The following is a 23941-nucleotide window of genomic DNA, read 5'->3' as shown; positions in this document are numbered from 1 at the left end:
GTTCACAAAGGACAGAACAGCAGTTTTAGTGTCAGACTTGTTAAGCAAGACCAGGAAGACAATCCAGAAACTGCTGCACAGTTTGTTATTTTGTTCCAACAATAATTGACATTTTTAAGCAAAGATTTTTTTACCATCATAACCAATTAATGTGCTAATATAGGTCTTTTGATGGTTTACCAAATTCACACTAAGACATGAAAAACCCCCTAGAGATTGGAAAAGATCTTGCAATTTCAGTTTCCAAGGTAGACAAACCAGTATTGTTAATTTTGCCTTCTCCTCTCGGTCTTTTGCATACAAATTACCTTTCTTGAACTCCCTTCTCTCATTTCAGATTCTTTCCTCCCATATCTCTCAAGACAACTTTCAAAACTACAGCCCTCAGTAAGCTTCCCAATCCTTTCCTTTCTACGGATTCTCTGAAAAAAAACCCCACACATGCACAGCATTTCTTATCCCATTCCTGGCACCTCGCAGTCTCACTGTCCAATGGACATAGCAAACCATTCTATTAAATTGTGATATGCTCTGAGGGTTTCACAGCAAGCATCTAAGAATGCTCTGTGTGTCTGTGGAGAGCACTTGTGCATTAGATTTGAAACAACACGCTGAGTTCAGCAAAAAGATTGCTAGACCTTGCAACTGCATAAAAAAAGCTGTCAGGGTAAGAGGGAAAGCCATTCATATTTGATGAGAAAGGTAGAAGTATTTACGTTTAAAACAATTCTTTTCTGATTGAAAACAATCAAAAGGCTAAGGAAAAAAAGCATTTTGTTGTCTAACTGTATTCCAATTATGCCTTCATTGATGGAGCACAGAATTCTGGCAGGGATGGTCATTAATGCAGAGGAAAAGTAGATGAACCCAGGGGATACAAAGAAATCATCTGCTAGAGGAGAATAAACAACAGACAAAATAGACTGCAAATGTTAAAGAAAAAGAGGCAACAGCAGAGGCCTGCATGTCAAGAAAATGAAGGGGACTGAACAATAGCAGAATACCTCTGGGTATCCAAGGACTAAACGTCCCATGGCATTATACGTGCAGAAGCAGTGCACATTACTTGGGTTGTTTATACTGGTAGGTGTGAAGGTCAGCTACTTATGGGCACTTAATGTCAAGTGACATTAACAAGGACAAAACAGGATCCTACTTTATAATTGACACTTTGTTTTTACTGACTTCTAATGAGATATAATCTGAAGGGCTTTAAGAGGGATTGGCAGCCAAAAGAATTATTTATGAATCTAAGGATAACCAGCTAAACAAATGCAATTAGGAGTGGAGAGAAAGGGTTAAAACGGTCAGTTTTGTGCTAAAACAAACAAACACACACTTTATTCAATTCAGGCTTAAAGGTTCTCACTTCTTCCATAACAGGATACAGATGATTCACAGCTGTTTGGCATCTGTTGCACTTCTACCTAGTGAATGCATTCTCTTTGTCATTAGATTATCTCCAAACACATGAACTGGAGTTCTCACATCCAGTTCACTGGAGTATGAGCATCCTGTACGTTACTGAATGCTCCTTATATGTTTCTGATGGTGGAAATCAAGAACTAGACACCTACAGGCACAGTAATATGAAAGTAGTGTCTGCTTACCTATGCCTAAAACAATAGATTTTCACTTAGTATGGCTATTTAATTTGTGAAGGAATCTAAAAACATCACCCTTCAATTCTAAGTAAGATTTTTATTATGTATGTTGTTAGCAAATAAAAAAACTTCCTGCAGTTAAAAAGTCAGAAAACTGTCAGTTCTTCTGATTTACGATCAGAGAAGTTTCATATTTACTGGATGATTCAAAAAATGTAGTTGTTGCTTAGCTGCAGTATTTTGCAAAAGCAAGATGAGCCAAACTTTTGGTTATTTTGCTTTGAAATGCAGAAGCTTTTGAGCATATGAAACCAATTTTATGTATGCCACTGATTCAAAATTTTAAAAAATGTTTATGTATTACTTTTGGCATCAAATTATTATATAGTGTCACATGGATGAAATATTTCAGTTGAAACAGCTGTGCAAAGTACTCAAATTGACTTGCTTTCTTCCCCTTTGATAAACCTATAGCCTGCCTGGAAATTCCTATTTCTTCCAGACCTCAGTTTGGTAGGCTTATTTGGCAATATGTCATCTTTCATGGGCACATACTCCGTCATTTTCTAGCAGCTGTGGCCATTTAAATTTCCATAGAAATCTACACATATCCACTTAAAAGATCAGATTCAGAAGGTTCAAACCTGCTAAAGCAGGAAAAAATAACAGTAAAGCACAAGTTTTATCTTGAGATAAAGTACAAAAATAAGATCCAAAAGGGACGTTTACCTAATTTCTCTTCTAAAAGTAAAAAAAAAAAGCATCCAGTTTTCATGATAATACAAGCACATCTATCAAGAGTGTGTTTGAAATTAATACGTGCTAGTCCTGTAACAGTGGCCAAAACCATGAAGAACAAATGTTTTTCCTGAAGGCAATATTTTAAAATGAACAAACAGCAACAAATGTAAAGTTCTGGTTACAAGAACACAAAACTTAAACCAGCTGATGTGACCATAAAAACACTATAAGATGGCACTTGATTTGCATACACAGGCTATATCTGGACATGTATATAATTCAGAGCTCTTATTATTTGTAGAAGCCCTGAAATAACAGTAAATATTTAACACCATTTAATGCCAGTAGAAACACACATCTGCCCAACATAGCATGTTAAGACAATTCCGCAGCCTATTCATGATTATGGCTAAGGCCACAACATCCTTGTTTTTAGCAGAAGCGGAAGAATTTTTTCAAGTATTGTTAGAATGATTCCCCAATCCTCCCTCCACCCACAAAGCTCTGCACTAAGATTAATGAAGTAGTTCATGCCTTTCTGAGCTACAGGAAGCTGAAAAAATGACTAAATATTCTTCAGTTATGTTTTCACACTTGTCTGTACAACTCTTTTAAAACTCAGATTCTGATAAAATTACATTGCTCTATCTCTCAGGAAACTGCCTACCCGTGGCACAGTCTTGTTAATATTCTGATTTTCTCAATGATAATTATTATAGTTTATTAGAGGACTAGTGGCATAATTCCTTGGTAAAGTATCTCAAATTCAGACAGGCATAATGAAAATACATTTCAGAAGACAATTACAGAAACTTCCTGAATAAGGGTCTGTTTTTGCAGCAGGTAGATAAGCTACTTTTCTTTGCCAGTTGTTCACACATGATTATGCATAGTCAGTGAAGCAGATGTTGAGTTTTCACATACACAATGTAGAAACATCTTTTTGCTTTAAAAGGGGGTTTGACAGAAGTTATAAAAGCCAAAACCTATTATTTTTATTATCATTATAAACAGACAGTAAAAATATTAAGTAATGTTTGTGGTTTGTTGATGTTGGTGACAGGCAACATTTCTACAATCACCAAAGTTACTGGAGAAAGAATTAACCAAATATATTAAAGAAAGCACCAAATGGAAATTCAAACAACCTTAAGAATATTTGAAGCAGTAGCAGAAATTTGTAATGGTTTTAAGAAAGAAGTTTATTTTCTTGTAAAAATTATTATTTGTGTTTATAGAGATGTTTGGTAAAAGGTCAAACCTGAGAAAAGATTGCACTTCAGGCTACTCACCCAAAGTCCTACAAACAGTGTCCCAGTGTCACAAAGATGGAACATCAGTCTGCCTTCCCTCAAAATATGATAACTATTTACTTTGTAGTTATATATACTTACAACCTTGGAAAGCTTCTGACCTGGGCCATCAAGTCAATATTAAAAACACAAACAATGCCCCCCCCCAGCAACTAAACAAGTCCCCTCCCCCAAAAACCAGTACCACCCCTCCACCCAAACCCCAAAATTCTCTTTCCCTACAAACTTTAAACTTAATCACATAAATCAGCAACCAGCAATCCTAGCATTTTAACAGTCCTTTTATTGAAGTGCTCACCATTATATACAAATACATTTATCTTCAGAATCTTTATTTTAAGACTTCTGGGCTGGCACAAATGAAGCTAAGTAACTGTTAAGCACTTCATTCAGGATTTTTAATACTTACAAATGCACTATATATTGCAAAATACGTGTACAAAAACTATTACTTAATTTGCCTGTTGTAACAGATGCTGAGAGATTGGGGTGGGGGAAAAAAAGGTGTTTAGTTTGCTACTCAGATTCCAAATCAGTTATATAATTCAAAGAAAGCTGACCCACCTAAATGGGGACACTGAAATATATGTCTTAAATGCAAATCAAAACATTTCTATCAGTTAAAAAAAAAAAAAAATCAGTAGCCTGGATTAAAATCCCTGGTCTCTACTTCTAAAACCTCCAATGGTTTGCTTCCTAGTCTCAGCAGAAAACCAAAACCTAATCCTCTCCAACTTCCCCTTGTTAATATTGCCACCCACCCCCCATGTTCCTATTGCCCGCCAATATAGCATTCTATATGGCACATGTTAGAAATTAATCTAGATGATATTGTAATCCCAAAATTCATTCTATATTTTAAAAACAAAGTAACAGCTTCCATTTTCAGCATGTCTGTAGCTAAATACTGCTTTAACTTCTATATTCACCAACGTTTACCCCACTTAGAATCAGCTATTACGTTCCACAATTTGGCCTAACATTTGGCTATCTATACATTACCAGTAGGAAACAATGGACAGTTTTCAGTTAATTTGCAGGTAAATACCTCAACATGAAACATTCCAAGTATTTGGTCTGGCATAGATACCTTTATGTTTATACAGTAGAGCTTCAGGAAACTGCCATTACCAGAACACAACTGCTCTGCCTTTACAGGGTGAAGAACGTTACTCCCCTTGCTCCTGCTGCGGCCGGGCTGCCCAGCATTGGTACGTGACCCAGCTGCAGGCACGGGGCTGTACAGCACTTCCATTCACCCAGCAGATGCACTGGCCTCTTTCACACTAAAAACGTACATATCTTAGCATTGCTTATGTTTTATTCCTAACAAATTAGCACAAGCTCTGCCACAGCAACAGCAGTTTGCCATTAAGACTCAAGCTATGTTAGCATTTTCACTAAAGTTGAATTGTATTTTATGTCTAGCTGCTTGCACCTGGTATCCTACTATAAAAGGAGACTTTGGACTTCACCTATCCCTAATACAGAACTTGAAACTAAAGTATTAGAGAAAACATGCTTGCTACTGAGGCATGTAATTTCTTCCTTCCTCTTTGTTCTAAAATTATTCACATTACCTACTTGACCAAAAAAAGCCCAAGCAACCTAAGATTTGAGTCACACAGAGAACATGGTAGATTTTTATCACAGGGATCCTTTTTTTACTTAGTGAAATGCATGCTGTCCTCCATCAGACAGAAAATAATTTCTTGTTTCTGAATAATAAAACAGGTATTTACTACAGATACTGTTTAAGGCATTTAAGAAATTTTTTTATGCTTTTCTTTTGTCATTTTATCACTGCTCTATTTGTGCTCAGTAGTGTCCTCTATTGTACAGAACACCAAGGTAACAGACACAATCATTAGAACTTGATATTAGCATGCTCACATTCCATGGCCACACCTTTATTATAAAAGCCATGAGAGAGTGAATATAGCAGAACACCAGAAATTCTTTTCTGTTTTCAATTCTAGAAACCATCTTTCTGATCCTGAATAGCAACCAGGCCCACAAAGTTTCTTCTCCTTCCACTACACTGTATTTTTGTTCATTCTCCTCTTCCCATGGTCTCCAAAAGAGCAAGTGATGTTTCCTTCATCACCACCTACACCCACTCAACTTTAAGATCAAAATTATTTATTTGCAGAAGAAAATTTTATTCATTTTCCATCACTAATAATACATGGTTATTTATACAGTTCTACCAACAAAAAAGGAAAATGTGAATTCACTGAGCATGGCATCACCATCATAATCATTCCAACAACCCTATTATGTTTGAGACAAAATGAGCTATGGTTAAAATTCTTTTAAGTATTGGGAAATGCCTGTTTATACCAGCATGCCAAGCAGTGCTGTCAACAAAGGATATACCCCAGGTCACCTGCAACCATGAGATTTTTGAAGAAAACTGCTCTGAAGGCAAAAGGATAAAAATTCATCATTTTTAATTTGCAGGAAATAGCTACCATTTAAGTTCTTCAATAAAAATACATTAAAATTTGGGGGGTGTGTGCTTTAAATACGGTTCAAGCTAAAAGAATTAAAATGTGAAATGATACACTGGCAATGACTGCAGTAAATGAAAGGGTCAGCTGTTCTACACTTTCTAAAAGGAGAAGGCAAACATGTAGCAAAGAAACACAAAATCCATAAAATTTTTTAACCCACAATTTTGTATCAATAGACACAGATCTCACAAACAGAACAGTAAGCCTTCTAGTACCATTATTCTTTCGGCAGAGAGACAGAACCGAGGCCTCACAAAAGTGACTTTGTATCATTTAACTGGGCTATAGCCCACAAAAACTGCTATCACTGACGCCCAGCGTGCTGACAGGAAATAGTTGCTGCCTTGAGCCTTGATCTACCCACGTGAAATGGAGCTTGCTGGCTGACCACAGACAGGCCTCTGTTCTCTTTGTAATTGTCAACATCTGCTCTGCAGATCTATGAATAATTTTATGACACACATACAAAAATCTCTCCTACTGACTCCAAAGGTTGTTGGTTTTGTTTTTTTTTCTTTTCAAACGTGTAATGTGACACTGAGATTAAGAGAGAGCCTGTTCTGCTCATAGGTTAAGATGTACATTCTTCTGAAAGATGCCATTAAAATGGAATTCAGAGTGGGTAGAAAAAGCTAATGTAGCTGACTGTTACCTTCTAAAATCAGGTGGCTCAGTAAATGTTGGCTGTTGAGATAATACATCAAATTCAAATATTGTCAGTAAATGGAGCAACAGTCCACTGGTGTGGGCTCTGTAGTAGTTACCTCCACGAGAGGTAGCTGTGATTCCTCTGATTGCTTGAATTGTGCCAAGTACAACAAACACCAACTTGAACATCTTACGCCTGAAGAAGTGAGGATGCAGATATACTAACATTCAACATGACTTGAGTTTCAGTTAAAAGAAGAGGACAGCTTAGAAGCACTGTCACTTGAAAACCCGTTTCCTGCTCTATGAAGAGAGCCATCAGGGAATCTAAGACTGTCAAGCATTTGAATCTAACAGTTTCTAATTTATTTTCATTTCACAATCACAGATTTATTTATTTTTATCAAATAGTACCAATATGAAAGATATGGATAAAACTCTGGGGAACATGGCCACACCACAATTTTAGATGTCACCACGCCTGGCTAAAAGGGAAGAGAAGTAAAGAAAAACAGAGGTGCACAGATGCATTGCCATTGGCCTGCCTACAGTACTCATTAGCAATGCTACTCTTCATGATCAGTAAAAGCAGAAGAGTGGAAACAGAAATAATTACAGAACAAATCACAAGGGGAGTGAGTACTTGCCAGTATAATTCTCAGACAGATTTCCAGGACTGGAACATAATGTGACAAGACTCTTGACTGCTGCACATAGCATAGGTAGAGCATTGGCTGCATATGGGACAAAACCAAAAAAAACCCCCAAAACCCCACAACCCTTTCTCCTTTAGCTTAAATACCCAGGAAATACACAGAAGAAAAAGAACAATGAGAAGCACAGAGCTAAACATGGTCCTTTTAGTGTCTTGTTGAAGTGTACAGTATATTCAGGTTCACTGAAATGACTTCTTTATTTCTTCTTTCTGGCTTCTATTATAATAAAGCTAGGAATTTCCCTGCAATTTCCCAGATGTAAATGCTGTGACAGTAAGATTGCTTCTTGCTAGCTTGAGTTCAGTGTTAGCTTTCTGGCCTGGCAGCAATCTAAATGAAGTATGTTAAAGTGGATGAGCGCCGTTTAGTTTAGCAGTGCTTAGCAGATGTCTGTAGACTTGTAGAGTCTGGTTTCTCTCAGAAACATTAAAACCTGTTTAAATGCAATTGCCAACCTGATGAACAATTTACCTCCTCTCCCTGAGACTTTGACTCAACAAATAGAGTGTTTCATGGATACAGTACTGTTTTCTCCTGAATATGACAATGATTATTAATCTCCTTTCTTGCACTCATCAGCGGTTACATTTCAACTTCTTTGTTAGAAACTGCTAAGTAATTTGCTCCCTACAAAATGAATGGGCAATTAAGTATGTGGTGAACTTGTGGCTCTTTTGTGAAACATCAAGGAAAGACAAAATTATCTGGGGGAAGAGATGAAACAGAATGAAGTAGGAAAGTGAAAGCTGCTGAATGCTGTCACAGCCATAACAACCAACTCCAAAAGTCTGCAGTGAAAAACAGCAAAAAATCTTCAGGACATACAACAGAAAACATATAGTATCAAACCTAACCATACAGTCCCTAAAGTCCCCCAAAATTACACAAAGTCGAACAGACAGGTTTCAGCCAAATAAAAGTCTGTCATGTATGGTCAAAATAAATTTCAATTAAGGTGTATGAATAAATATACTCTCTATTAATAAATCAGTATTACGTGATATTAAGCACAAACTTGGATCCTATTTTACCAGCATTTTACAAAGAACATGGGCATGTCTTGCTCTAGAGAATTCATAATTCTGCTGCAAAGATTCTTAAAAAGGACATGAAATGGCAGATGGAGAAGAGAATAAAGAATGTTAAGATCAGATGAGGCAAATATCAAAACAAAGGCACACCAGGTATATCTAGTGCAGAAGGCTGGTTGTGCTAAATGGCTGTGGGTGGAAGCAGCAGTTGCGTAACATGTTGCAGTCTGATTTAAAAAACAAAAACCAGCACCAAAACAACAACAATAAAAGGATGGGCGTTTTCAGAGCCACTGCTTAGGATATGAACCCTGATCATATTATTTTGTCTTGTATTATACCATAAGAGATGACCTAGAGAGTACCAAGAAGATGAAAAAAACATTGGGAATGCACTACCTCAATTCAATGCTCTAGCACTAGAGCATCAATCCAACAGGCTACACAAGGCATAAATATTTTCATATAAGAAATAGCTATGCTACAGAGACTTGTTGTACACATTTTAGTATAATTACAGCAGTGCAGCTCTATAGTAGAAATGTGGTTATATTTGTATAAAAGTTGTAGGTAAATAGGATGTAACTGAGCTATGGTGGCACAAATCACTTTTATACAAGTGAACACACATAAGGGCTTTTAGTAGTATATTCTGGTATCAAATCCTTAATCAGATAGATAAAACAATAAAACCTTCTGCAAACTTACAAACTTAAGAAGCTGAATTACAGACACAATTATTTTGTCTTTAATGGCAGAAAAAACCCTCCAAAGTGACAAAGATTAAACCAGTATTTTAAGTAAAATTTGAACCATTCTTTAAACAGCAAGAGTTTGTCTTAATTTGTCAAAATAATAATAAACCTGAGATTAATATATTCATTACTGTATTTATTTCATTCCGACATTATCAGGGTATAGATATGCAAAGAATTACCCAAAAGAAATACAGACCTCCTTGCATGCTAAGAAATTATATGACTGAAAATAATAATTTATTTTATTGTATAAACTTTTTGAACACCTATCTTTTAAGTTGACAGGCATGCTTAATATCTACTCCAATAAATTCAACACCATAAGTGAATGGAAAAATCTTGGAAAATACTTCAAGTTTGTCCAATTTAAAAAAAAAAAAAAAAAGTGTGGTAAAATTTGGGTTGTTTCCATAGCTCTGAAAAATATCACTAAAATTTGCAGCAACTACTATGCCATCATACTTAGTTTACCAGCAGCATCAGAGTTTTCAATTCCACTAAGGTATTACGTCTGTAACGTGAAGGGTATTAAGCTGCTGGGTTTCCTTTTCTCCTCTGCTGGCTCTTCCTGTGCTGTGGGAGCAGTTATTGCAAGTGATGCAAAAGGTTAAATCCACCCACATCACAGAAACCAACTCATCCAGAGAGGTGGCAAAGGACCAACAGTTACACTAGAAGCCAGATGCAAGGCCATTTCCTTCCTTGTTATACACCCCATGCACTGCAACCGCTCAGATTTCCGTTTGGGCCAGGGCTTGACTATCCCTCCACTAACCACAAAGCACATGCCTACTCCACCTCCTTTACATGTGATCATTCTAGTTCTCAAAATGCAAGCTGTGTACACAAGCACTGTTTCTAGAGGAACTAGATGTGCTAATCATCCTCAAGATCATGTAACTGCAACAAATGAATAGACAAATATCTATTCTTTATCAAAAACACACACTATTCATCACAGCTATAGTTGATCCAAGCTAAAGCTCTGAAAATTTTTTTTTATTTGCATAACTTCAGCTCAAGAACTTCTAAGCACAATCTGTTTGGCCAGGGCTGTACAAACAGAATAAAAATCCCAGGTTCCAGTTTGTCACACTTGCACTAAAAAAAAAAAAAAAAAAAAATTAAAAAAAAAAAAATTAATCATTAAATCTGTATACTCAAAAGCTGTTAGACTGGACCAAAATCTGCTGTTTTTTACAGCACAGAAAGAAAAAAAGAAAAAAAAAAAAAGGCCTCAAACATAACAGTATAACATATATTGTTAATACTTATGAGAGGATATGGTGGATGTAAATATTTAAAATTCAGCTTCCTTAACTTGTCAGAAAAATCAGAAAAGCAAGAACCACTGCAGAGACGAATGTCAAACATGGCAGGGTGAGGTCATTATAGAAAAATATTAAGAAACAAAATCTTGACTGTGATAGATCAAACTGGTCTTTAGACCTACTGTCCATTATGAGAAATGATGCTGCTCACACTCTCAGCCACTTCAGTTACTAAAGAAATTACTGACTTCTCCTGAAAATCTGGCCCAGTACTTTTATCACAAAAAGCTGAGACCAAAAAAGGAAGTTATTTTCCAATAATAAATAGAATGTACTTAACTCATGCTTATATACGATTTTTTTAATAGTGAAAAACTGTTCAGTGCCCACTTGCAGAAGACAAATTTTTTTTTCCAATATATAGGATATATAGGCCATAATAGGGAGCTGCATTGCAGTAAAAATATGTTTGAAACCAATAATTTTTGCTACACCAAAAGCCACATAAAAATATTTCCCTTTTTTGTGGACTCAGCACTTTGATTTTCAAATTCAAAGAAAGAAAATTCAGGAAGTTCAGGGTGTATCTGCTCTGTGCTCTCACATATGGAGGACCAACTGAAAAATAAACATCACTAAATTAGTTGGAAACTTGTATTTGGAGTAGGCTTTTTGTATTGAAAGAAAAAAAAAGTTAGGGCTACTTCAGTTTCTCACCTACCATTTTAAAACAAAACCTGGCTTTTGTCCTCCATCTGTTAGACAAAAGTACAGTCTCATTAAGCTAGAAAAGGCAATGAGATAGAAGCCTAAAGTGAAGCTTAAAGGCTGTTCATTTGCAAGCTAGCATAGCACAGGATAAATATAGAAAATCAAATAAGAGTAAGTGGAGCATTCAGAAACTGTAAATTAGTTGGTTTCATCCATGTCCCTAACTACAGTCCTGCATTAATAACCAAGTCCTGATTTTATTTTAACTTCTTGCCCTATTTTTTGAAGTAATTTTCAGAAGTATTGAGGAGACATAAATGTTAATAATAGTTTTGAAAACAAATTATGCCTTTCTGAAAATTTAATCCTTGACAGTCTCCTTTACCCTTGGCATTACCTGTCCATCTCTTACATCAAAAGTCTTAAGAAAAATGGGTTTTGGGATGCAAACATGTTTACATATTGGTATGACTAATTACTTAAAATACAAGAAAAGATCATCAGCTGAAACAAATCATACGTCAAATCTAAAATAAACTGCTTTCTACCTGCTTTATTTCAATGTCCATCAAAACTTTATCATGCTCTAAGACCATACTCATCAAGAACTTTTTGGAATAAAGCCAAACTTATTGTACAGCCAAGTTGCTTTTATACTATATTACAATGTTTCTGTTCCATTTAAACATTACCATGTATTATGAACCACATTCAAGCCTTGTTTAAGCATGCAAATTATCAAACAAAACACGAAAATGAAAAAAACAACTTATTTAGCACTCTTTCCCCTATGATATACCTTTAAACTCATGCAAAGCTGCTAATACACAAGGCAAAATCTGTATATACTGCTGAACTACTGCAAACCTGTTTCTAAGTTCAAAAATATGTGACCCTGAGATGCCTTTACATAAAGCCTTACTAGGAAGTTCTAATTGTGCTTTGAGTTCACAGATGTGGGTAAGCCACTTCTCATTAAACTTTCTAGAACTCCATGAACTCCTTTGACATGCATTTTCAAATGTAAATATAAACATTGACTAGCTTGTGAAACTTTGTTTCATTCTCCTCCAGAGGAGAACAAGGATCAACCACAAAAGAAAGCAGCCAACTGGGGTTTTTTCATATATGGTATATGCTTAATCCCATACAAACTAGTAGGATCTACTGTAATTAACCAGTTTTTGACTTTGGTTCTTTTGTCCAGTAGAAAAACAACAGGACTTCACCATTAATGACACATATTTAGGTAACATGGGTGAAAAAAGAGGTAACAGTCACAAAAAATCCCAAGAAAGTGTTGAGTATCTTTTTATTGAAAGACAACAAATACAAGTGAGTCATTAATAATGGCAAAGAAACAGGAGGGCAGAGGGAGATCTCAATCAGCCTTTTCATGTTTTATTCATCTGTAAGTAAGAAAGTCTTACCCTCTGTCCAGTTTTTGCCTTTACCAACAGACAACTGGCATTACATATATCCACTTTCAGATTGCCACCTCCATTGTTCTTTCAGTTCTGACACACAGACAATCAACCCTAGCACTTACAAAAGTGGAATCTTCTGGTCTGCAAATAGACAAAACAGATGCTCTAAAACAGACATACTCAATCTGTGTCCCACCTGGAAAATTCATCCTACCTGCAATCCACTCCTAGCAGCTTTTTACCAGTGAAAAGTTGCCTATTGAGATACATGATGACAGCGCAATACCGAGCGTGCTGAATTCAGGGAAAAGTTCTTATCAGGTCCTCCTTGCCTTAAAAACAAACTATATGCTCAACTCAACCAAAATGCTGGATTTATTGCCAAGCTGAGTATCTGTAAAATGCTGATTTGTAGCATGAACTTTTATCACACTCTAATATAGTATGACTTAGTAAGCAGAGAAGCACACCTTTTAAGCCTATTAGCTAAATTTAATGCACCTGTAACAGCACAAAGTTTATGTTATGAAACTCTAACTTGTTAATTATTGTTCTTCTATCAGGCAATGCAGACAAATTATTGGTAAGAACTACAAATCACCTGTGAAAATTCCAGATTTATCCAACACAAAGAACTCCAAGATAATCTGCAAAGTGCAGTATATATCAGGAAGCAAACCAGACAAATTACAGTGGGCAACAGACATATAGAATCATCATATTTTGCACAAGCCATTATTTTTCTAAATTAGGACAGTCCAGTCTTATCAACCACAGAGCCCACTCCTTTTTGCAAGTCTCCTCACATGTCACTCTAAGCTTGCTGTCTGCTTTCTAAGTGAACAACCATATGAAAGCAGAGAAGTCTCTTGTCTTTGGGGAGGAAAAAATGGTAGGTCAGATGAAATTATGCTTCAGGCTGAATATGTTGAATTATGCTTCACAGGCTGAGAGACTAAACTAACCTAAAGTAGTGACTTAAGAGTTCATCTCAGCAGTTTTACTTACAGTCAGCAACAATTCTTAAAAACTACTTGTATAAATATTTGTGTAATTAATCCAACTTTAAAACCATTCAGACTTTTTTTACTTATACAGTACAGTAAAATTTCCAGTGTACAAGAAGGGCTGCATGATCAAACTTCAAGCACATTTCAAGCACAATTCAGACTCGGATATCCTGTAGGTTTAGTTTTAATCTACATTTTTTTTCCACTTACCCCACCATCAAAACAGTCAGTTCTCTTAAACTGTTTGCTCATTTTCTTCTGGTACCTGTCACTGTGATCTGCACTTACTGAACAGTTAAAATTAACTTTTTTTTTTTTTCCCCTACTATTGGCCAGAAAGATAGCAAGTCTACCAGAACACATATACATTTATTTTATGGCTTATACTAGTGTATCTATAAAAGTGTGGTTTAATAATTTATACAGAAGATAACCTTAAACAAGCAAATAAGCAAATATTAATCTTTCTAAAAGTAACTTTCTCATTATCATGCTCTCTTTGTACTCGCTTACTCCCCCCCCTCCCCGCCCACCCCCACTCTCTGGGGTATATATTCTGAAATTTCACGCATACCATAAAGTATCTTTGGAATGTTACAGTATAATTGTTTAGAGAAACATTTAATGGATGAGTAAGCATCAAGAGGCCATGGCTAAGGGAAAAGAAAAGTTAAAATGCTAGAAGCATTTTGTATTGAATGATCTTCTCAGCGTGAGGACAGAGGGTGGACATCTGATCCAAAAATCTGGTATTGACTCAAGCGATATAAAACCAACAGCTATAGCATCAAGGCACATGAAGCCATCCATCCACCTAACAAAACATCTGCTACCACCCACCTCTTTCAAAATGGACTTTAGTCAGTCTAGTAAAAGCAATCAAATGCTATAAGATATTATTTCATCAATCACAGCAATATTATGATAAGGGGTTTTCATGATCTTGACAACTGGCTATTTTTTTTTAACTGGTTGCTTGGTTTCCCAATTTACAGCACAAATAATTTGCATGTGCAGGATAGAGAAATGCACAGAAGTAACTGGAAAAAAGCTGGGCACTAAGTACAGAGACAGCTAAAAAAAGCTGAACATTCTTTCACTACAGGAAACTGCTGGAGACAATATGCTGTAAATTAAAGCCAATTTTCTGAATTCCCCGAAGGATTGCTCCTCCCAGTGATTCTACACATCCATTAGCGAAGGACCCTCATTACAGCTTCCTTGGGGCTTATTTACTGAAGAGAATATTAAAAAGCACACTCAAACTAAAATGTACAGTGTATAAGGGGCAGAGGAGTGGGACAAATCAGGTCTAACCTTACATAATTGATTCATATCCTGATTATTGGAGCACAGCTGAGATGGTTTTTACTCCCAATTCCTCCTCCTCTCCATACTTTAAGTCAAGGAAAAGCAAAATAATTACCTGCCTACCTGAATTTCTGATCCAAAGAATGGACACTGAGGCAGGAGAGGTGCCCTATGCTGACATGCACTGCTCTGGAAATCAAGCAGTCCCTTTACAACCAGAGTTAGAAAAGTCAAGCTTCCTACAGACTTGTGTCACAGCTGAAGCTTGTCTTATGATTGGGCATCTAAAATCTCTGTCCAAGTAGATTCTGTGGTGCTTATCAACATACTGAGTTGCAGCTGGTGCAGTACAATCTCACCTAGCTTCATACTTCCACAGAATTTTCAGAAAATCTAGCATCTCTGAGGAACTTCTATTTCTGCATTAAATTTGGTGGACAACAGGTAACAAGTTAAAAAACTGAATTAAAAATCACACTATTTGTGTGTTCCATAAATCTCATCTTGTTAATAAACTCATGGACAAGTAGCACAAGCTCTGCTATGCAGTCTTCTCGTTCCAAACCCAATATATTTTACAAAATTCTAAATCATATGTAAAAATAATGGATTTGAACATGCTGCTTGATTAAGGCTTTAAGATGTATTTGTAGGGACATAAGATTGCTAGGGATTTCCCAGGTCACTCTGTTTGCAACCTACTATCAGAAACACTAATAAATAATCTGTTCTGGAAGACATACATCCCCCATCTTAAAATTAGTTTTCTTTTTACATACTCCCCCCTTAAATAATCTAAAAAATAGGATATTACTTCTAATTTCCATCTTAATTCATTAGAGACCCCATCCAGTGGCCACTTAGATGAAACTTCAGATTGTATAGGGCAAGTTTTTTCATCTTCAAGTTTTTCTTTCTCTTCTCTTCAACAACACAGTGATCCAGATATTGCTGTCAGATAAATTCACTGGTTTAAATCTATTATTTTTTTCTAATGCCATACTCAAAGGCAAATACAAAATATTCCAGAGGTAACTTTTTCTGTAACTACTTTCACTTGGTGAATTACAGGGAAGCATAATACCACTGCTGATTTTAAAACAAGGTCTATAGATAACTTCTTGTGTTATAATAACCGTACCAGAGCTTGTAAGTATGTCTGTGGGGGATAGGGTAATGGGGAACACAGCACAGTTTACAATGAAGTCTAACAAACAAGGTTATGTTAATCCTTTCAGCCACTTAAATCCAGGAAAATTAAAAGCAAATGTCTTCCTACCATAGCATCACAAAACCCAACCCCAACTTGCATCTTAATGCCTGCTGGGATGTTTTCTGCTAGCCATCCATTAGATTTCTTATAATACTCAGTACATACATTCCTCCACAAGCCGGATTGATTTCTTCCACAGTTTTACTTGTTTTTGCCAAAGTCTCTTTTAATTCAGCACTGGCTGCCTGCCTAACAAAATAACCTTTCTTTATGCCAAAAACTGTCATCTTCAGTTGCACAAGATGCATCTTACTCACAAATGTGTAATGAGCCCAATGTTTAATGCTTGCAGAACTTCTATTTTAAAATGTTCTCTAGCAAAACCTAAACAGATACAGAAGTGGTCAGTACGTAGCCTTGGGGTGGGGAATCATTCTGAGGAAAGATTTTTTCCTTTTGTATTTAAACACACCTTTTAATAAGAAAACCCTAAACTGATTATTAGAACATGAAAGCATATGCATTTAACCAGCACTGAGAAATGTAAGGACCATTCCGAACCCAAAATTGAAATCTTCATTCTCACTCAGTGTGAAACTGTCATTACATAATGATCATGTGCACCATAAAACTGTCTCCTATTGAGAAGACTAGCTTTAAATACCGTAGTAAGTTATCAAGTATCGCTAATGACTGAAAAAATCCATTTAAATAAACCTCTTGCTCTATTTTTCTACTGTAATTTCAGTCACAGCTGAAACAAGAATACCTGTGTAAGAAGTTGTTCTTCAGTGAGATTATTGATCCAACGGGTATACCGCTCAGTAGACTCCAGTGGCTCTCTTCTGACCTGGCAACCAATAATCTAAAGCAAAATGAGATAAATCACATAGTGTAAACTCTGTACACCCACATGGCAACAAAATAAGATCATAAAATAAGCATTCAAAACATGGGAACTCCAAAAATTAGGATTATTTATACAATCCTTATTAGTCCCCTTCTATGTTCATAACATAGTCTAGTCTAGTCTAATGTAATGTAGTATGTCACAGTTTCTCTGCTCAAATGTTAAGCAGTTACAGACTTTCAAAGGTCTCTAGAAAACTAACACTGAGTAGTGTCTTTCCAATAGCTTCAGCTGGGAATATGTGAACCATTTTTGGTTGAAATTGTCAAAGAAAGCCAACCAAAGGCAGACACCTAGAATGCAAGATTTCAACCAAAATAGTTGAAGTCTGACAAATGAATATCAGAACTTGGATAACACCAGATAATTGTACGAACAGTGCCATAACCTATAATACTGCACATTACTCATAATTCATATAAAATAAGAAGAAAAATGTATTCTGATTTGTCTCATTCATGGTCATTCTTTGTTCACTGAAGTACTATATATTGATTCAAGCCACATTATCTTCTCTAGTACAGTTCTGTAGCTGTACAGATTAAATATGAATTTTAATATTCTGAACACACATTGGCTTAATAAATATCTTCCAATATGCATATTAGAGGGATTTCCTATTACCTGTAACTGCATAGACACATATTAATGCAATTTCATACAAACAATATACAGTTTACAAATCTCTAGTTAGACAAGGACGAAGCCAAGGAGAACCCTAGGAATGTGATGATAAAGAACTCTGCTGTTTGCTACTCCTGATGTTCTGCAGTCTACCCTAAACCTTCAGGGTAACAGAGGTCTTAATTATATATGCAAAGTAAGCTGATACTGCTTTATACCAACTAGTGCACTCCTGTCATACTGTAACTGTATTTCTCTTCCAGACTTTGATAGGTACTTCCTGATGTGTTTATTCATTGAGAAATAACACCAAAGCATAGGTATTAGCATTTCTGAACACTAATTTCAGATAATCAAGTTCTGTTCAAGAACAGTGTGGAAAATTTATTTGGTTTACTTTCCACCCTGAGTATTCATAAGGAATATATGTATATACTGAGCACAGAAAATGTAAATCTCTCAGGCATCTCTATTCACAGAGCTTTAAACCCCACACAGATGTAAGTAGTCAGGCTAGAATTCTGCATGTGCAGTTATGAATACTTTTGATGTGGGAACAAAAACACCATGAAGAGATCTTGCTGGGGGACTGCTGGCAATGAAACATCACAATTTAGACTATGATTAAATACAATCAAAATAACAAACATGAAAAAAAACCCACCATGATTTTCTTATCCAACGAGAATGTCTCTAAACTATGAAATTTTTCCTCAATGACAACTATGAATTACTATAGATATCTTCAATCTTTATCCTAACTTTCTCCTGAATTATGGCTAAGTAACACCAAGACATTTTTCAGAAGGTTAACTCGAATTTCTTTTAAACTGAATATCAAATAGAAGAGTTCATAGATATGTTTTTAAAGGGGGCACTCCTCAGATATAAAAACTTCACAGAAATTGTGTCAGATGTACGTATATTGTGTTCTGTGAGGATGATTTTTATTTAACGATAAAACTGTATACAGAACTCCTGCTAGTATTCATTCACCAAGAGCTCATTAATCTTCACTTGCATATCCTAGAATTTTATAACTTAAAGACACTTTATAAAACTATGCATAAAAATCAGAATGGAAAACTTAGAAAGCACTTTTTTCTCAAAACGTATTCTATAACAGTATAATATGGAAACTTAGTTTCTTTATTCAAATAATCACAGCCTAAGCTGAACAAACACAGAATCACAAACAGCTTTCACAAGGTAAGAGAGAAAAAGGAGAATCTCAAATTTGTTTTTCTGAAAACCTGGTTTTCAGTTAGAGCCAAGCAGCAAGTGAAGTTATCTCTTTCTGTACAACTTGAAATTTAAACAAGAAGCAGAGAGCAGACTTTCATATTTTTATATTAATTTCTGACCAGTGAGACCATTTTCATATTTGCTGTTCATAGTTTAAGCAATCTTAAAAAAATGTTGAATCCAGGTGCCCAGCTAAAGGACTGTAATTCCCTACAGTCCAAAGAACAATTGGGTCAAATCTCAGCTCCTTAGGCTTCCAGAGAAAACTGAATGGGTTTGATCAATTATCTGTACATACACTCAAGGAGAGGTGAAGGCAGACAGAATAACTGCCATTAAATTGCATCCTGATGGTCTTTTCTGTATCATACATCATTTTTTGTAATTTCCAGAGTTTGACTTAGATTCCTAGGCTAAATGTCCTCTTTCCATAGAGCCATATACATAATTCCACTGCACACTCCAACTTACTTCGAGGAATTTTGGCTTGTAACAAAGATTCTGTACTTACTGTATGTAGGTCTTAAACTACTTTGGGCCTTTTGGAATTGAATTAGGAAAAAAACTCTCATCAAATAAACAGATTTTTTAGGAATTAGTGTGATTGCAGTGACGTAGATCCAGAAAATCAATAGGTTACACTGAATTATGCCAAAATTTGGGGCAGTATCCTTGGAAGGATAACTTTCCAAACTCCTTCATCAGCTGACTTGTCTAACAGCAAGACAGAGTGAGAGGATAACAATCTAGGGCCTTATATAGGAACACACTAATCAAATGAAAAAGTAGGGTTTTAAAAAAATATCTATTTTTTTTGTACACAGCAATTCTGTCTTCTACAGCAAAGCTTAACCTAATGTTTAGAGCAATAGTAAAACCAGTATAAGATACTAATCTAGAAAAATATATAAAGAAATATAGCAGAAAGTAATAGGGTTGGCCTCTGACTTCTAGAAGTTAGATGACAGAGTAACTCAGTGTTTCAAGAATCCAATTATGTTTATCTAGTCCAAAAAAAATCCTGAATAATCATTAGGGTAACCCTTCTACTGTTGTGACTCAAAATCCCTTTAGTAGCACACTAAACACCTAAAGGTTCATGGCATCAAGTCTAAATGTAGTTTTAGTAGAATTGATGGCAAAGTGTTTGAACAACTAACTATCTCCAAAGCAATGGACTTCACTTCCATGACTAAACAGGATACAGTTAATGACTCCTGGTCCTTGAATTTTCAAAATAAAGACTCCAAAAACCTCCATTCTGCAATCAGTAACAAAGTGATGGCCTACTATAATATCAATGAACACCAAAAAGAAACCAAAACACCAAAAGAACAGTAAAACCAATGCTGAAAATTAATGTGAGAAAGGAAAGCTGCTTGCTGGAAAAAATGAAGACAATGCAAAATTTAACTCAGAAAAGCAAAATTTCCTGAGACTCTGCATGCTTACTAATGTCCTCATTTCTCTAAATGATATTGAGTATATCATACCTTTTCCTGCATACCTTTGGCTTTTCTTACTCTTTTCTAGTTTGAGCTCTAACGGGCAGGCATTATTGATGAATGAAATGGCTCCAATTAAGTTAATATAAAGATGAGGTTAAGATTTCACTCTAATTTCTTCTTCCTTACACATTGAATAGGATCACTATCTAGACTAATACACACTTAGCAATCCTATACTTGTTTCATATATGGAATTAAAGGAAGACAGGAAAAGAGGGATTAATATACTTAACATCTTCCTAAAATGTCTTCCATAGTAGTTGCTGTAAGTTTGCTTTTTCCTAAAATTATCTAAGCATGCTATCTACACATACAACTAAATTATTAATTTCCAAAAAGCTTTCTAATTATTCCTAAAATCTATTCTTTCACAAGCAAACTGAATTGCTGTCTTCACTCCTCATCATCCAACCTGACAATTCCTCTCTTTAAAAGCAAAGGATTTATTCCTTTGGTGTTCATAGTAGCCTTTCATAAGGTTTCCATGTATGTACCAAACCCATCAGCAGGGCACATAAACGCAGTGATCTCCCTCCTGCAGAAGATGGTATCGTAAAACATCATTAACCACATTTAGTTATAATGACATCACAGCAAAATACACTTAACAATATAAAAGCATGTTATTGACAACAGCTGCATTTTGATCTTGCAACACAGCAGGAAAATAACTACAAATGCATAACAAAGTTAGTATTTTGTAAGAAGTCAATTGTTCACACTTCCCTCTACCCTGACAGTGAAATGTTTTGCACAGCACACAGACCTCCTGCTTTCTTTTCATTTTCAGAACCAATACCAGTCAAGACTGCTTTTAGCATCATCTTAAGATGGATGTTTTACAGACAAATCTTGAAATTATTGCTATGCAATCAAATTTATTTCTAGATCCCTAGACATAAAAATTCCACAACTTTCTGCTCTTTAGCTGTACCATTCTTCTGCCAGGGAGACTCATGACTGGGATTCTTGACTTAGATGGCTGCAACATGAACATCACCAATATAGAGTTGTTTGATACAGCTCTGCAGAGTATCAATTAACCTTCTTTCATCCGATCAAAATCGGGATTTAGAGTACCTGAAATGAATTCCTCTAGTTTCCCCGTGTAAAGGGTGGCATTAGAAGCAACTGCGCACTGTTCCCATTTCCCCCATGTCTCACAGAGCTTTTATATTCACTTCGCTGAATATTTCCTTACAGCTTCTAAATTAAACTGAAAGGTTTTTCACTGTTGCTTCTTTCATAAGTTTTAAAATACTTTGATAAAAATCTTTCTGACCTATTTTACACCCATTCAGACTTCAGAAATTACAAAAAACTCTCCATATTAGAAATATTCTTTTCAATATTTTAAATATATGTTTCTATGCAAAAATGGAGTTCACCCAATTTTCAACTTTTTCAACTAATTAGGCAAGCTTATTTTTATTATTACAAATGCTAACTGTATACTGGCATATACCTGTACCTAGATTAAATTATGTAATACATACAACAAATGCAATGTTTCATATTCCAACTGGAAACTTGCTGTAATACAGTGTTAATATTACTTGTATAGGAAGCAGTGATATGAACTCTAACTTTTAAAAATGTAAATAGCTTAAAATTAGCTTTGTGGGAAGAAGTGGCCTAATATAAGCATCTACCTTATGGCCCTATGGTCCTGCCTGGCCTCCAGCTACCACTTCACAGAAGGACCAGGCCTCTAGCACCTGCCAGTCCTGGCTAGATGCTCTCAGACAGCCTAAGGGGTCAAAATAGCATTATATATCTATGTTTAGGCACCTGAATCCCTCTTCTCTAATAACTCTACCACTTCACAGGATTAGGAGTAGAGTTAATGAATCAAACCTAAATAAGAATATCAGAATCAAAGTCATGGATATGTACTTTATGTCACTACATTTGAAACATTTTCAGGAGTTAGAGCACTAGAAGAATATAGCTTCAATAAAATTAAAACAGTACAAATAACAATATAAAACCAGAATAATGGGGATCTCCACGAAACAGGTGCTCTTAATCGGGCACAGTACACTGGGTTAGCTATAATGTATGAAATACAAATCTAATGAGCACATTCAGCAACTTATTGATCAATACGAAGTTCAGAGTTACGATCACGTTCAGAGGAACTGGGCAGGATTATTACATACCTTACAAAATCGTACTATGAGCACATGTAGTCACTGTTCTATGAGTTACAAAATTGTTCCACTGAAATACAAGACTGTTTATCTAATCACATATATGATATGTACAAAATCCAGTGTTCTATGCCCAGCAGCAACATCAGCCATTCACTTACATGCCATAACTCGTTCCATCTTTTCACTATTGTTTGATATTAAATGCAATATCCAGGTAGTAGAAATGCTCCTCATTTTCATCATTTTCGGTTTTTATGTTTTCCCTTGCACATATAAATGGAAAAGGAAGTGGGTGAGAGGAAACAAAGATTAAATGAGTTGACAATAATTAAAACCAACACACTTTCTGCAGATGTGGCACATTTTTGGTTTTTAATCACTACAACTTCCCCTAGCACAAACAATCTTTCTTATTCAGGAGACAGCCTATGGGTCAGAATGTCTTGTTGCACCAAAGAGGAAATGAGGATGCAAAATTAATTGGTCTCCAACTTTATCCCTATTTTTTTCATCCTAGTTTTTAAAAAGGGGGAAATGAACAAAAGGCAAAACCATAAACTCTCTATAAGGTATATACATACATATAATTTCTTCATATAATGCATCTTCTTTTAAGGAACTTTGTTTTATGGATTATTGAACCAGATAATGCAAAAATATGTATTTTTAGCAAGGAAAAAGCCATGCTTTCCTCTACAAAACAAATTGCTTTCCTCAACTTACAGTATGACATGAAAAGCAAATTTCAAAGGTTAAGTACAAAACTTTCTACACTGAAACACTGAGAAAAAGTGGGCAGTGTTGACTTTCATGTTAGAAATATGACTGACATAAATCTAGAAGGGAATGTAATTAACCATTTAGTGAAGTTTTAATTAGAAGTATCATGACATCTGAATCTAGTGTTCTAAGAGAAGAAAGACTATTCAAATAACAAGCAATACAGGAAGGATTATCTCTAGTGCACAACACCTTTATGCCAGTATGCCTATTTGAGTCCCCACAGAGGGAAATTTCCTAAACTAAAAAAGATAAGAGGAGACATTTACCTTATCCTGAATGTTTAATGACAGTTTTTGTTAATCATGCCTACACATCTTGACATATGAAGGAAAGGTAGATGCCACCAGTGCTGTCTCCAAATCCTACTTCTATTATTTTTATTGTATTAATTTCCACTTCCACTCCCCTTTAATTGATCTGACACTGTAAACATATCCAGAAATTT

General features: G+C 35.5%; 1 protein-coding gene across 2 annotated transcripts in view; it reads right to left on the bottom strand.

Annotated features, from left to right (window-relative positions):
• Window positions 1-23941, bottom strand: part of B3GNTL1 (UDP-GlcNAc:betaGal beta-1,3-N-acetylglucosaminyltransferase like 1) — a 121198-nt gene that overhangs the window by 68974 nt on the left and 28283 nt on the right. For both annotated transcript variants that reach the window (XM_026861360.1, XM_026861361.1), the window contains one exon: window positions 17040-17135. In XM_026861360.1, coding sequence (XP_026717161.1) covers window positions 17040-17135 — 96 coding nt within the window. The remainder of the gene's footprint in view (window positions 1-17039; window positions 17136-23941) is intronic.

Source organism: Athene cunicularia (genome assembly GCF_003259725.1).
Source record: "Athene cunicularia isolate RWA chromosome 18 unlocalized genomic scaffold, athCun1 chr18_part1, whole genome shotgun sequence".
NCBI lineage: Eukaryota > Metazoa > Chordata > Aves > Strigiformes > Strigidae > Athene > Athene cunicularia.
The sequence above is the reverse complement of the archived record's forward strand: the minus strand, read 5'-3'. Positions and strand labels throughout refer to the sequence as shown.